Here is a 13,704-nt window from a genome sequence, read left to right on the forward strand (position 1 = left end):
TACGCAAAAAAGGAATTAGCTTCTGAGAGCTTGTGGGATCACTGGTTTGTCTTTCTCACCTTTCACACTTGTATTTCAAACCTGTATACTTATTTTACAATGTCCAAATTGAAAATGCAATAACGATGAAGGTTCGATTCCCTCTATCTTCACCCAGAAAGCCTGGGAAACTCCAGATCTGGGGACAGACAACAATCCGGCCACCTGGAGAGGAGGCGGGTGTCGCAAAAACACGCAAGCCCGCCGCGCTGCTTTACGGCAGTCGCTCCGCCCCCTCCGGGTGCCGGAGGCTGAAGCCGGCAAACATGGCCGCCACCTCCTATTGTAGCCGGGCTGTGGCTCCCCTGGCCTGGTTGCTGCTCTTGTCCTTCAGCAGCTTGGCCACTAGTCAGATCGAGGTAGGAGTCAGGCCCTCCGAGCGACCGGGCCCTGGGAGGACAGCGTGGTCGGGGCCGCGAGCGCCCAGCCGATGTCCGATACACAGAAGCCGAGGGAAGCCTCCCGGAGTCCTTCGCCTCTTACTGGGCTCCCTGGGATGTGGGAGAGTGTCACGGGGCAGGGCTTTCTCAGTCTGTTGCAGCCTTTTAAACCGACGAATTAAAAGAATCAAATTCTGGGAGAGGGGCGAGGACCCGATCCTCTGCGCCCGGTGTGCACGCCCTGCGGCTGAAAGGCGAGCAGAGCGCAGCCCTTTCCTGCTGCTAAACTACCGCGCGCCGCTCGGCCGGGAGTCGGATGGGTGCGGTGTTTGGGTTTTGGCTCGCAGGACGTTCTGGCCTCGCGTAAAGCTTTCACTGTGCCCCGCACTCTGATAAGAAACACCGCACCCCGCTCTTCAGTCTAGATCTCTAGCACCGTCTTCAGGGGCCCGTGCAGTCAGCAGGCATTTGAAGGTCTGTGTCCCAGCCGTGTCTTCTCTTTGCCCCATTTCCCTAGGGGTTGCTCCTAGGCGGGAAGCCTGGGGCTTTAAACAACAAATACCTCTCTTTATCGCACTTTTTAATCAAAACTAAGTTCTGTGTTCTGAGCTTCTAAAGTTGCTTTTACCACTGGTTTAATGCAGGCCTGGTAATTTCTTGCCGAGACCAGTGCAATTACTGCAATTACTTTATCTCGTTTCCCCCCAGGCTTCCAAACTCCCCTCACTTTGAGTTGCTAAGTTAGTCTTCGTAGAATGTAAACCTGATCAGGTTATCCTTCTGATTGAATCTTTCCCACTGCATGCCGAATAAAGTTAGCATCATGCTTTGGCCTCTGTCTAGTTTTCCAGCTTTCATATTGGAACCCATTCTGCCCACCACCTCAGTACATTGAATTTAGATCAGTGGACTGCAAACTTTAAACGGATATTGAATATGCACTTCCTCTCTCTCTTCTCTCTCTCTCTCTCTCTCTCTCTCTCTCTCTCTCTATATATATATATATATATATACTCATGAACTACTGCTAATTTATATATTCAACATTTATAAAGCATATTTTTGAGGTAATATGAATATGAATAGTTCTGTTTTCCTCCTTTACTCTAGTGATTTATCTTGTACACTTCAGTTTGGATGCCATTACTCTTTTTTTCTTTTGATTGTTACTGTGCTTTTTCACATTACCATGTTTTATACTGCCTGATTCTTTTGTCCCTTTAGTGAGATGCAGTAAAACCTTTCCCTATCCCTTTCCTTTGATATTGCCGTTGTAATTTGTACATTAAGCTTGTATAGCATTCATCGATTATAACTCATGTATGCTTTGTATTATCTATTATTCCATCATTTTTCACTTGGAGTATGGCTCCCTAACTAGTCTACATCAAGTCATTCTTTCTTCCCTTCAGTCTATTCTCCAAGCTACAGCCAGAGTAACTTTTAAAAATGCAAATCTGATCATGTAACCCATGTACACCTTAATACTGCTCTAAGGATAAAGGACAAAATCTCTATATGACCCCATAAACAAAGCCCTGCATACTTTGGCCCCAACCCACACCCCCAGTTCTCTCTCTCTTTCAAACTTTTAGTTGTGCTAATCTTTTTCAGTTTCTCAACACCTTTAAGCCCCACCTGCCATTAGGGCCCATATTTCCTTTGTCTGGAACTATCTTTCCTCTTTTCATCTTTTGGATCCTAACCCAAATGTCACTTCTCTAGGGAAACCTTCCCTAAACCTTCCTTCTCCACACCATACCCCCCAGATTAGGTCATTTCCCCCTCTTACACTCTTTCATGATACTGTGTATCTTACCTTGGTAGAATTTATAGGTTATCATCTGCTTAATATGTCTAGCAAATTGGATAGTAACCTCTTTGGAGGCAAGTACTCTGATTGTTTTAGCCCAACATTGTATTCTGAGCACTCAGGACAGTGACTGGCACATGGCGCCCAACGAAGTGATGAGTGAATGAATGAATGAATTAATGACATTGTAGTGTAATGTACATGCTTGTCTTCTATATTGAACTCGGATTCTTGAGAGAAAGCAGCATGCTCTGCAATGATTTTTATATCACTTTATATTACATAGTATCTGGCACATAACTGGTGCTCCAATAATCATATGTAGAATGAATAAGTAACTTTGCAATGGCTATATTGTCTGAAAAATCACAAAAGAGTTTTGCTATCTCAACTTTTTCCCTAAAGTCCCAATGATCCAAGAATTTTGGAACTGGAAAGGACATTCAGCTCTCATTTTCTGCCTGAGGAAAATCAAATCTAAAGAGCTGAATGACTTACCCCAGTCTCGCAGGTGAGGGATATGACCTGGGCTATAAAACTCAGATCTGCAAATCCCTAAACCAGTGCTTTATGCACCATCACACATTGCTTTTTTAAAGCATCTAGGTAGCTGTTGAGAATGGTTAAAAATAAATATGTGTGTATGTCTGTGTATGCACACACACACATTTGAGTGATTTAAAAAAAAATTTCATTCCCCCTGAAATTTTCTTGCCAGTTGAAAATTAAAACAGCTATCATAAGTTATATACAATTACTAGGTTCCAGTCACCATTCCTATATTCTGTGAGCCAGGTAATAACATTTTTATATATGGGGAAATGGAGGTGCAGAGAAGTAAAACAGCTTTCCTAAGTTTATACAAATAATAAGTAATAGGACCCAGATTTGGATCCAGGCAGTTTGACTGGACTAGTAATACTGCTTGGGAGCAGCTCTGAGGTCATTATGGTTTATATTCATTATTCTTTTAGTATATAATAAAAATCATGTTCATTAGGTATCTGGATGCTGAAGTTTTTAATGTTCCATGCCAGCAAATATAATTCAGATTCACTTTAACAGATTCGTGAAGTGATACATGACAGCATGCCAGAGAATGTGCTCAATAAAATATATTGGTAAGTTCAAATGAAGTAATTGGAAGCACCCAGCGCAGAGTACGAATGAATATTGAATGAAATTTCAACAGGAAGGTTATTAATTGTTATGTTTAGAATTAAGATATGAAATAAGTCATTCACAATTGGAAGACTGAATGGAAAACTAGAAGCATATAAGGAAGAGATGACTGGGATAAAAACAAACAGCCCCTCCCTAAAATAATGCCCCCTAACAGAAAAATAAAACTCTATTGGTCCTTCATAGGTCAAAAACTAGCATCTTTATAAACTTACATAATGATAATTTGTTGTTATTATAACTGTAAAAACTCCATGGATCTTGACTGTCCTTTACCAGTCTTTACTCTGGGAAATGTGGCTTTCTTCTAATCTTTTTGCTATTATTTGACTGATAGGAACAAGCAGAGCAGTTCTTTAGAAGTGGCCACACAAACAACTGGGCGGTTTTGGTAAGTAAGTTCTATGAAGGTATACCATTCTATTCACTTAGATATGTGTCTGAGAAATTTTGTGTGAATCAAAATTTTGAAAATAAAATTTATTGTATCATATTACCAATTGGTTCAGATATACATTTTACTATTTCTGCTCAAGTTAGGGAACCTGTAGATTCTTTGCTACTGATGGGTAGTGATTTTGTTTCTAGCTTTTTGGTTTTGATTTTTGCTAATACAGGCAGTGTTATAGTGGAAATCCTTGAATACATATTTTTGCATACTGATATGAGTTAAATCAAAAGATAAGTACATTTTCAAACTTGATGTATATTGCATATTACCCTTGTAGAAGATTTAGTTTAGTTTATGTTTATTTTAGTTTAGTCAGTAGAATATGAGTATTCATTTCCCTGCACTTTTGCCAGTACTATGAATTGCCAGACTTTTTGGATACCTATCACTTTGATTTGTGTTTTTAAAATTATGATAGAAGTTGAGCATCTTTAAGAGTTTTATTGTCCATTTTTAATACTCTTGTTATGAAATGCTTGCTCTCATCCTTTGCCTATTTTTCAAAATCGGGTTATTGTGTGATGATTGTTTCAAGTTTTTCATTTCAGTTAGGATTTTATGCTATTTTTCACGTATGAAGTTTTACTTTTTTATGTAGTAAAAATTTTTAGTTTTTTTCTTATTGGATTCTAAGTTGAACATTTATTTTAATAAAAAGAACTTGTAGTTCCTTTCTGTTTGCAGGGCAAGAACATTTATACTAGTCTCAAAACTATTGTATTTACACTATTAGCAGAGGCATGTGGTAGGAGGTAGAAGGGTGCTTGATGGGTAGGTATATTACTATCTGACCCCAACCTCTGTTATCTCTTTTGGAATGCATTCTCAAGAGACCTGACTTTTGAGATATGGCATTAGATTTTTCTAGTTCTTTTGATATCATTTTTAGGAATCCTTTTTTAAAATGCCAATTTGTGTCCCTTTAAAACTTGTATTTTTTATATCAATATATAAAAATAATTGCAAAGCATTCTACAAGTAAAGTTTTTAAATGTAAAACTAGTTTGCATTATTTCTAGTTTTCTGTTCAGTTTAACAGCTTTATACCAAACACATTCTCTTATGTACAGATAAAACTGTTTTGTATGTTATGTTTTAGTGTCTATTTTATAATTTTCACAACTAAAATTAGGAAGAAATCTAGAGTAAAAGAAATATTATATAACCCAATTCTGTGAAGGGATTATGTGCACTGTCTTTGATTTTAAAGAATTGAATCTTTTAGAAACAGGAACTTTCTAGAGTCACAGAAATTGAGGGTAACTAAGTTGGTTCACTATTTGATTGAATTCACCCAAGATTTTTTTTTCTCTTAAGCTGAGTGGCCTTTTTATTTAATGCTAGTTATAAAAGACCTCTCTCTAGAGCAGCGATTCTCACAGGGGTCGCCTAAGACCATCGTATGTAATTACATATTGTTCTTGTGATTAATCACTATGCTTTAATTATGTTCAGTTTGTAACAATGAACATACATCCTGCATATCAGATATTTACATTACGATTCATAACAGTAGCAAAATTACAGTTATGAAGTAGCAACAAAAATAATTTTATGGTTGGGGGTCACCACAACATGAGGAACTGTATTAAAGGGTCGCGGCATTAGGAAGGTTGAGAACCACTGCTCTAGAGCGATTGGTTTTATTGACAATTCTTTATGTGCTTTGCTGTTTCTAAGCCTGAATTATGATATACTCTTTCTTTAGGCATCTCTATATCCTACCTAAAGAAAAATAATTCTGTACCTTTGTGGCTTATTTTGATTCATAAAAATAACATATTGGTTTTAATACTTTAGGTGTGTACATCCCGATTCTGGTTTAATTATCGACATGTTGCAAATACACTTTCTGTTTATAGAAGTGTGAAGAGGCTAGGCATTCCTGACAGGTAAGAATTCATAATAAAGAGTAACTCTGAACTTTAGTAAAAATCACTCGTAGATGATTGTTTTATAACATTTGCATTTTTGTGTTGTTTTTTAAAAAGATAAGGAAATTTGAAGTTTTTTTTTTTTTTTATTGTTGTTAGAACATACCACCATGTATAACTTACTTAAGACCATAATGGAATATTATATAAAACATCAATCAATACTAATGTAAAAATTGAGATAAAGTAAAATTTATTTAATCATTAAATGCCTCAGTGTGGGGTTTTGATTGCAGACAACAGAAGACAATTCTGACTGGTTGAAGTAGAAAAGGAATTTATGGAAAGCATATTGATTAGTATGTTTCCCAAATTGATGGGAAGGCTGTAGCTGTAAATAGTCAGAAACAAGGAAGACTAGGTAGCAGAGAAGACATTTCTAAAAACAATGACATAAAACCAGTCCAGTGACAACTATGCAGCTGTGAATTGCTGAAGTCTAGACTTAGGTACTACATAGCTACTACCATTGCCTTTGGAAACTTAATGTTGGTACTGCTGCCTGCTGCCAAAATCCAACCTTCACTGTCCCAGCTTCTTAGTCTCTAGCTCTTAATTTAGAGCCCTTGGAAGGATGTGAAATTGTCAGCATAGATAAAGTGCCCTTGTTAATGCTCCATGGAGGTTGGTGGGGCAAGAAAAACTATATGGCATTGTTAGCAGTTCCTTATTCCCTTTTTTGCTTCTATGGTACCCTGTGTATACTTTGATTATAATATGATTATACTAATCTAGTATGTTTCCCTTACCCTATAGTAGAAGCCCTGTGCATGAATTCGTGCACCAGTGAGGTTCCTCGGCCTGGCCTGTGGGATCGGGCTGAAACCAGCTCTCTGACATCCCTCTCGCAATCTGGGAGCCCTCAGGGGAGCCCTCTCCCATTTGGGAGTTTCTGTCTGTCTTTGCAATCATATGAGCGAATTGTCTGAGACCCTAACTCAGTTTGGTTTGTTGCTTACATAATAATAGAGGCTTTTTTTTTTTCTTTGCTTCAATGGTGGAGATTTCCTGGAAGTTTTAGGATATCTTCTCTTTAATTTTTCCTAGACACTCTGATTTTACTTATGTCTCTTACCTTTGTTTTCCCTCCATCCCCCACCACAACAGTTACTTGCTCCAGGCTCATTTTGCTCTAGCGTCTAGGAGATCCGTCTGCCACCAGAACTATGATTCCCAGCATTCCTGGTGCTCCCTGCGCACTGGGCTTCCTCTTCCGGTCCTGGAGCTGCCACCAGACCTACTATTCCCAGAATTCCTGGTGCTCCCTGAGCTCTTGGTTTTCCCTTCCTGCTCTGTCTCCATCCCATGGCCTCCCACTCTGCTAAGTCTTCCAAGCTGCCAGCTCTCCCTCTCTGCTCTCTGTCTGGCAGCTTGGGGAGCCAAGTTCCCCAAGCTGCTCCACTACCTGCTGGCTCTCCCGCTCTGCTCTCCACCCAGCGGCTTGCGGGGCGCAGCGACCAAGGGAGCCATTTCCCCGCAAGCTGCTGGCTCTCCTGCTCTGCTCTCCTCCCAGCACCTGTGTATGCAAATTAACCTGCCATCTTTGTCAGGTTAATTTGCATACTCACTCCTGATTGGCTGGTGGGCATCACGGAGCGATGGTCAATTTACATGTTTCTCTTTTATTATATAGGATAGATTTCCCAATTCCTACTTTAAGCATCTGTGGGTGGGATGATCTTATGAGGGAATTTTAAATTCATTTCTTTCTATTAGATAGGAGTAGATAAGAGTCTTGCCTAAGACAAGTTAACTTTAACTTTACCATGCCCTACCTTCCTACTATTTAAGTTCCCTCCAGTGCACTTTTTTATTTTTGGTCTGCTGTTTTAAATTCTTTCTCAAGTAATAAATATTAGAATTATAAATGTGAATTCTGATGAATTTTTTTTTATAAATTAAAAAATTACTAATTGCCTATATTATTGTTTTTAAAATTACATTGGTAATACAGCTTTTAATGATTGCTTTTTATGCTGATATGGATTAGATGGTATACCAAAGAGGGCATTTTCTAAGGTAGAGCATTAATAAGATATTTCAGCAATTTTTGTGTGTTTTTTCTTACTAATGGAGAAGGGCATGGCTGTTATGGTTCTTTAAAAATAGTTTTGGCTTTTTCTCTAATGAGATTAGGCAAAAGGGACCCCTGTTTTTTTCTCCTCTTTTACCCACCCTGTACCAAACATTCATTATCCACCATAATTCAGCACTATGTTAGAGATTTTATAATGAATTATTTCATTTATTCTTTGAGGCCTTTTTGAGAGATTGTATTTTTTCCTATTTTACATATTAAAAATGATTACTTAGAGTGATTAAATGATTTAACTAAGGTCCATTAAAGGTAACATTAAATAAAGGAAACATAACTTGAATCCAGGTCTTTTGCCTTTATGGCTGGAGCATTTCTGTTATATCTTAGCTATCTCCTCCCTCCTTAAGAATTTATAACAGTTAATATTTATGTAGTATTTATAATTAGAAAATTAAAAAAATTTCTTTTTATTCTAGGGCATTCCTATAGAGGTTGGTGTAATTATTCACACTGATCATTTAATACCTTATTAAGTTAAAAGTATATATCTACATGATGAATATAATGTTGGGATGTTGTGAAAATTGTTAATATTACTTTAATAAATATGCCTGGTCGGTGTGGCTCAGTAGTTGAGTATCAACACATGCATGGAGGTCAGTGGTTCGATTCCCAGTCAGGGGACATGCCTGGATGCAGGCTCCATTCCAGCAGGGGACGTGCGGGAGGCAGCTGATTGATGGGTTGATGTTTTTCCTCTCATTGATGTTTCTATCTCTCTCTCCCTCTCCCTCCCTCTCTAAAATCAATAATGATTAAAAAATTTACAAAACCAACAAAAACCCCCTAAAACTTAAAAGAAGAGTTTAAAATGTATTATAAAAAATAAATATAAGGAATGCCTCTCTTGTTACCATGTTATTTTTTCCATAGTTTTTATTGTTGTCTAAGTATTACTTCATGTTTTATGTACTTCTTGCTTCTTTATTTCATCATGTTTGTAACTATAATACATGCTTCTGTATTTCAATACCTTTGTAGCTGTTTATTCTGTCTCTAAAGTCTTTCCCTTCCAACTCATCCTACAGACAGCTGTTGGAATTATCTTTCTCAGACACTGCTTTTGTCTTTTACTCTCACAATCAAGAATCTGCAGTGACTCTCTGTTGCCTCTCCATAAAATCCAAAATTTTCAACCAGCCTTTAGTCATTAACTACAGCTTTGTCAATTCCAATTTACTATGTTCATTTTTTTTTTTGTTTTGACATCTGCTACATAATATTTAGTAACTCCCATTTCTATTTTTTTCACTATCCCACCGATAAAACTTAGAATATCCACTGTCCTGTCCTTTCCTATGCATCTGTCTTTCTTTTCTTTGTGTCACTGTGTAGAACTTTGTAGACTACTCTTTACAGGGAGGTAATTGAGTAACTTTAAAAAAAATCATTACAATTATCCTTGGCCGGATGGCTCAGTTAATTGGAACATTGTCCCATAGCCCAAAAGGTGAGTATGGGAGGCAACCAATCCATCTCTTTCTCTCTCTTCCTCTCTCTCTAAAAATCAATTTTAAAAAGGATATCTTTGGCAGATGATTTAAAAAAATAATTACAATTAATTTATAAAATTTTCTAAATTATATATTTATAATTTTATTTTATTATTATTATTTCCTGATTTTGCCTTATTTTTTATGAACAAAAGGACTGGAACTGTAGTAAATGGGCTTTGCAGATTTCAATGTAGTTATTGTCAAGATAATATTACTTCATGCCTTTGAATGTTCTGATTCTTGTCTTCTGTCACTTCTCAACAGTATTTCCTCAGATAAAATGTAAGTAATAATGTTTGAATATGAATACTTAGAATGGTTAAAAACTTGAAATGTGCTCTCAAGTGGAAATAATGACAAAGGTAAAAGGAGCAGTTGCACCAGGCTCTCAATGTTTAGGTAATAAGGAGAGCCATTTGCAAGACTAAGAAGATGGTGAAGGGTTTTATGGAGCACAGAGGACATATCTTTATTGATTTGTAAGTTGATAGGAACGTTTTGGGATGTTGAATAATCTAGATGCTTATTCCTTCATCAGTGGTATCCTCTTGTTGAATTGTTCCCTGTAGTATTATGAAGTGTCCCTCCTTATATCTTATTGGCCTTCACTTTGAGGTCTATTTCATCAGCTATAAGTATTGCTACCCCAGCTTTTTTCTTCACTATCAGTCTGTGTGAATCCTTTATTCTGAGGTGGGTCTCTTGTAGACAGCAAATATATAGGTCATGTTTTCTTATCCATTCAGCTACCCTATGTCTTTTAATTGGAGCATTTAGTCCCTTTACACTTAAGGTTATTATTGGTAGGTACTTGTTTGTAGCCATTTTTATTCTTTAGGCCTATGTTCCTTCTTCTCTTTCTATTTCTTCTTTTTATAACAGTCCCTTTAGCATTTCTTGCATTGCTGGCTTAGTGGTAATAAACTCCTTCAGTCTTTTTTTTTTTTCTGTGAGGCTCCTGATTTCACCTTCAATTTTAAATGATAGCCTTGCTGGGTATAATATTCTTGGATTCAGTCCCTTGCTTTGCATCACTTTATATATTTCATTCCATTCCCTTCTGGCCTGATGTGTTTCTGTTGAGAAATCAGTTGATAGTCTAATGGGAGATTCCTTGTAGGTAACTTTCTGTCAGCCTTTAAGGTTCTTACTTTGTCATTGTTGTTTGCCAATTTAATTATGTGTATTGGTGTGGGTCTTTTTGGGTTCATCTTGGTTGGGGCTTTACGTACTTCTTGGACTTGTGTGGCTTTTTTCTTTTCAACATCAGGGAATTTTTCTGTCATTATTTCTTCAAACAGGTTTTCTATTTCTTGCTCAGCTTTTTCTCCTTCTGACACCCCAATTATGCGAATGTTGTTTAGTTTTACGTTGTCCCAGAGCTCCTTTAGTCTCCCCTCCCGTTTTTTTTTTTTTCTTTCCCGTTGGTGCTCTGCTTGGGTGTTTTTTTCTACCTTGTCTTCTATCTTACTGATGCGGTCTTCAGCTTCTTCTAATCTACTGTTAAGCCTTCCATTGTGGTCTTTATTGCAGCTATGTCATTCTTTATTTCCTCTTGATCCCTTTTCACGTTGGGGACATTCTCATTCAGCTCCTTATAATTTTCATAGATTTGTGTGTATTTGTCATCCAGACATTTGAGCATCCTTAAACTTATTACTCTGAATTCTTTTTCTGACAAGTTACTTGCCTCCTTTTCATTTAATTCCTTTTCTGGTGATTCCTCTTTTTCTTTCCTTTTGGGATTACTTTTTGTCCCCCCTTTTTTGCTGTAATGTTTTAATTGTTTCTATGTCTTAGATCCAACTTCTTTGCTACCCAGTTTTTTTAGGGGTTGGTGCTATGTAGTTGGTGATCTTGGGACCCAGTCGTGCAGTCTCTCAGATCTCCTGAGCTTGGTGATCTAGTGGAGCCCCCTACTTGAAGTATTTGGGTTCTCCTGAAGTAGTTGATTCTTGAATGTTAGTTTCTCATTTGTGGATGAAGTCTCGTCGCGGATTGTCTGGCAATGTGACTTACCCCTGACCTCGTTGTGCAAGCTGTTGTGGATGTGATCGTGGTTCTGGCTCTTGTGGAAAGGGTTGCCTGAGGTCTCACTGGTGTGTGCTCACTGTGAGATGCCAGAGTTCCTGGCCTGGGAGGAAGGGGTCTCGGAGCCTGAGGCTCAGGTATTGTGACTTTGGCTGGTGTTGTGTGACTCTTGCTAGGGTCGTGTCACTCTGCAACTCACTATGACAGTCCTGGAGCTCGTGACGGTTTGAGGCAGCTGTCCTGTAGTCTGCGGTTGAGACAGTGGGACTTTGGCCAGAGTGATTTCCCTCTGTGAATCACGAGGGGTCCAGGAGCCAGCAGCTGTGGATATGGAAATCTTGGAGTCTGTGGCTGAAACAGTGTGACCTTTTCCAGGGAAGCGAGTCCTCAGTAACTCACCTAGGGGTCCAGGAGCAGGCAACTGAGAAGGGGAAGTCCCATTTCTGCTTATGGAGCTGTGAGTCCTTGGTTGGTTATGTGTGTCCAGTGGCAACTTACAGGCACCCCAGACCTGCCTGCCTGGGCGGGGGTCTCGGGGGGCGGGGGGACCTGCACTCTGAAGCAGCCCGACTGCGGTGTTCGGAGGTCAGCAGCTGGGGTGGGGGAAGTTCCAGTTCCTGTTGTGGGACCGTGAGCTCTGGTTAGGTACATGCGTGCCCAGTGGCGGCTCACAGAGGCACCCAGGAGCTGCCTGCCTGAGTGGCAGGCTTGGGGGGCCCATGCACTGGAGTGGTGTCACCACGGTGTCTGGGGGCTGGCACCTGGGGAGAGAGAAGTTCAAGTTTCTGCTATGGGAGCTGTGTGCTCTTGGAGGTGGATGTCCTGGGGTCTGCAGCTCTGTGGGCAAGGAAGCATGACTAAATTTTTTAGAGAGAGGAAGGGAGAAGGATGGAGAGAGAGAGAAATCAATGAGAGAGAAATATTGATTGGCTGCCTCCTACAAGCCCCTTACTGGGATCGAGCCCGAAACCCAGGCCTATACCCTGACCAGAAATCAAACCAGTAACCTCTTGGTTCATGGGTCAATGCTCAACCACTGAGCCAAACCCACTAGGCAGAAACCCACTTCTTTTTTGTAAGGGAGGTGGGAAGAGAAGGGAAAAAAGATTGCTTCAAACAAAAATAATAGCTGGTAAACAATATCTAATGGGTATGGAAAAAGAAGAATTTCAAAAATTTCATGATTAAGCATGAAAGAATCTACCTTTAAAAATATTTACTAAAGAGCATATTCTACATATTCTTCACAAGACAAAAGCAATATCATACTAGAAATATTTAAGAGCCACCCCATCTCCCATTGCTTTTTCTTAGGCTCTACCTATTAAGTTACACCCCCAAATACAAACATTAAATTATCTCTAAAACTATTCCTTTTTGTTGTTTGTTTGGAGACATTAAAATGTACTTCTGTACAACACAGGTTTTCATAATGGAGGTTTTCCATAACAGTACAAAATGAGATTTATATAGAGACATTAAATAATGTATGACTTAGTAAAAAATCTAACAAAAATTAATGGTTGTGCAAATCTGACGTATACTGGTATGGGTGTGGGAGATATAGACATAAAGTGAGTAAGCAAATAACTCTATAGGCCCTGCTTTCAATGCTTGAAATGACTGAAGAAATAAACCACATAAGATCTAGAGGATTCACAGTTCCTAGGGTTTTAGTTTTATGATACTAAATATATACAAGTTTTATACTGGATAGTTTGGTATCTACTCTGTCTAAATTTCTTACCTATTGATAAGATTCTAGAATCTATAGTAATTAAAGAGTAATATGCTAATTAGACCAGACAGCTGAACAATTTTCCGGATAACCTTCTGGACGAAACCAGGGCTGCGAGGGTCGATCCCCTTGCACGAATTTCATGCATCGGGCCTCTAGTAGAAATAGATTTTAAAAAGACTTTTAACTCAGTATTGCATGATTTTAGTAAAGGTGAACTGGTACAAACGATAAGCATATTTTAAATACAGAATAGTAAGAATCTTTGCTAAGTGTTTGAATGGGTTGGTCATAGCACCAACATAGAGGTTCTGTCAAGCATCTAACCTTGTAAAACTGCTTATCAATGCTCCTATAAAAGCTTATTTAGACTTATTCACCAAGTTAACTTTTTGGTTAGTTTGTACAATAAATTAGGTCATTTCAGAAGTTTTACTTTCAAATCTATACCATCAGACACCCCAGTTTTATTGGCCATTGACGCCTTTGCAGGACAGACTTTGCATTGAAGCCATTTGAGAGCATACTTCTCGAAGTATATA

At 38.6% G+C, this 13,704-nt stretch overlaps 1 protein-coding gene across 2 annotated transcripts in view; it reads left to right on the forward strand.

The window, feature by feature from the left end:
- Positions 1 to 275: 275 nt before the first annotated feature.
- Positions 276 to 13,704, forward strand: part of PIGK (phosphatidylinositol glycan anchor biosynthesis class K) — a 91,992-nt gene continuing 78,563 nt past the window's right edge. For both annotated transcript variants that reach the window (XM_059689154.1, XM_059689155.1), the window contains exons 1-3: positions 276 to 398; positions 3,752 to 3,805; positions 5,666 to 5,757. In XM_059689154.1, the coding sequence (XP_059545137.1) occupies positions 306 to 398; positions 3,752 to 3,805; positions 5,666 to 5,757 (239 nt within the window). In that variant the 5' untranslated portion in view covers positions 276 to 305. The remainder of the gene's footprint in view (positions 399 to 3,751; positions 3,806 to 5,665; positions 5,758 to 13,704) is intronic.

This window comes from Myotis daubentonii, chromosome 3 (genome assembly GCF_963259705.1).
Source record: "Myotis daubentonii chromosome 3, mMyoDau2.1, whole genome shotgun sequence".
NCBI lineage: Eukaryota > Metazoa > Chordata > Mammalia > Chiroptera > Vespertilionidae > Myotis > Myotis daubentonii.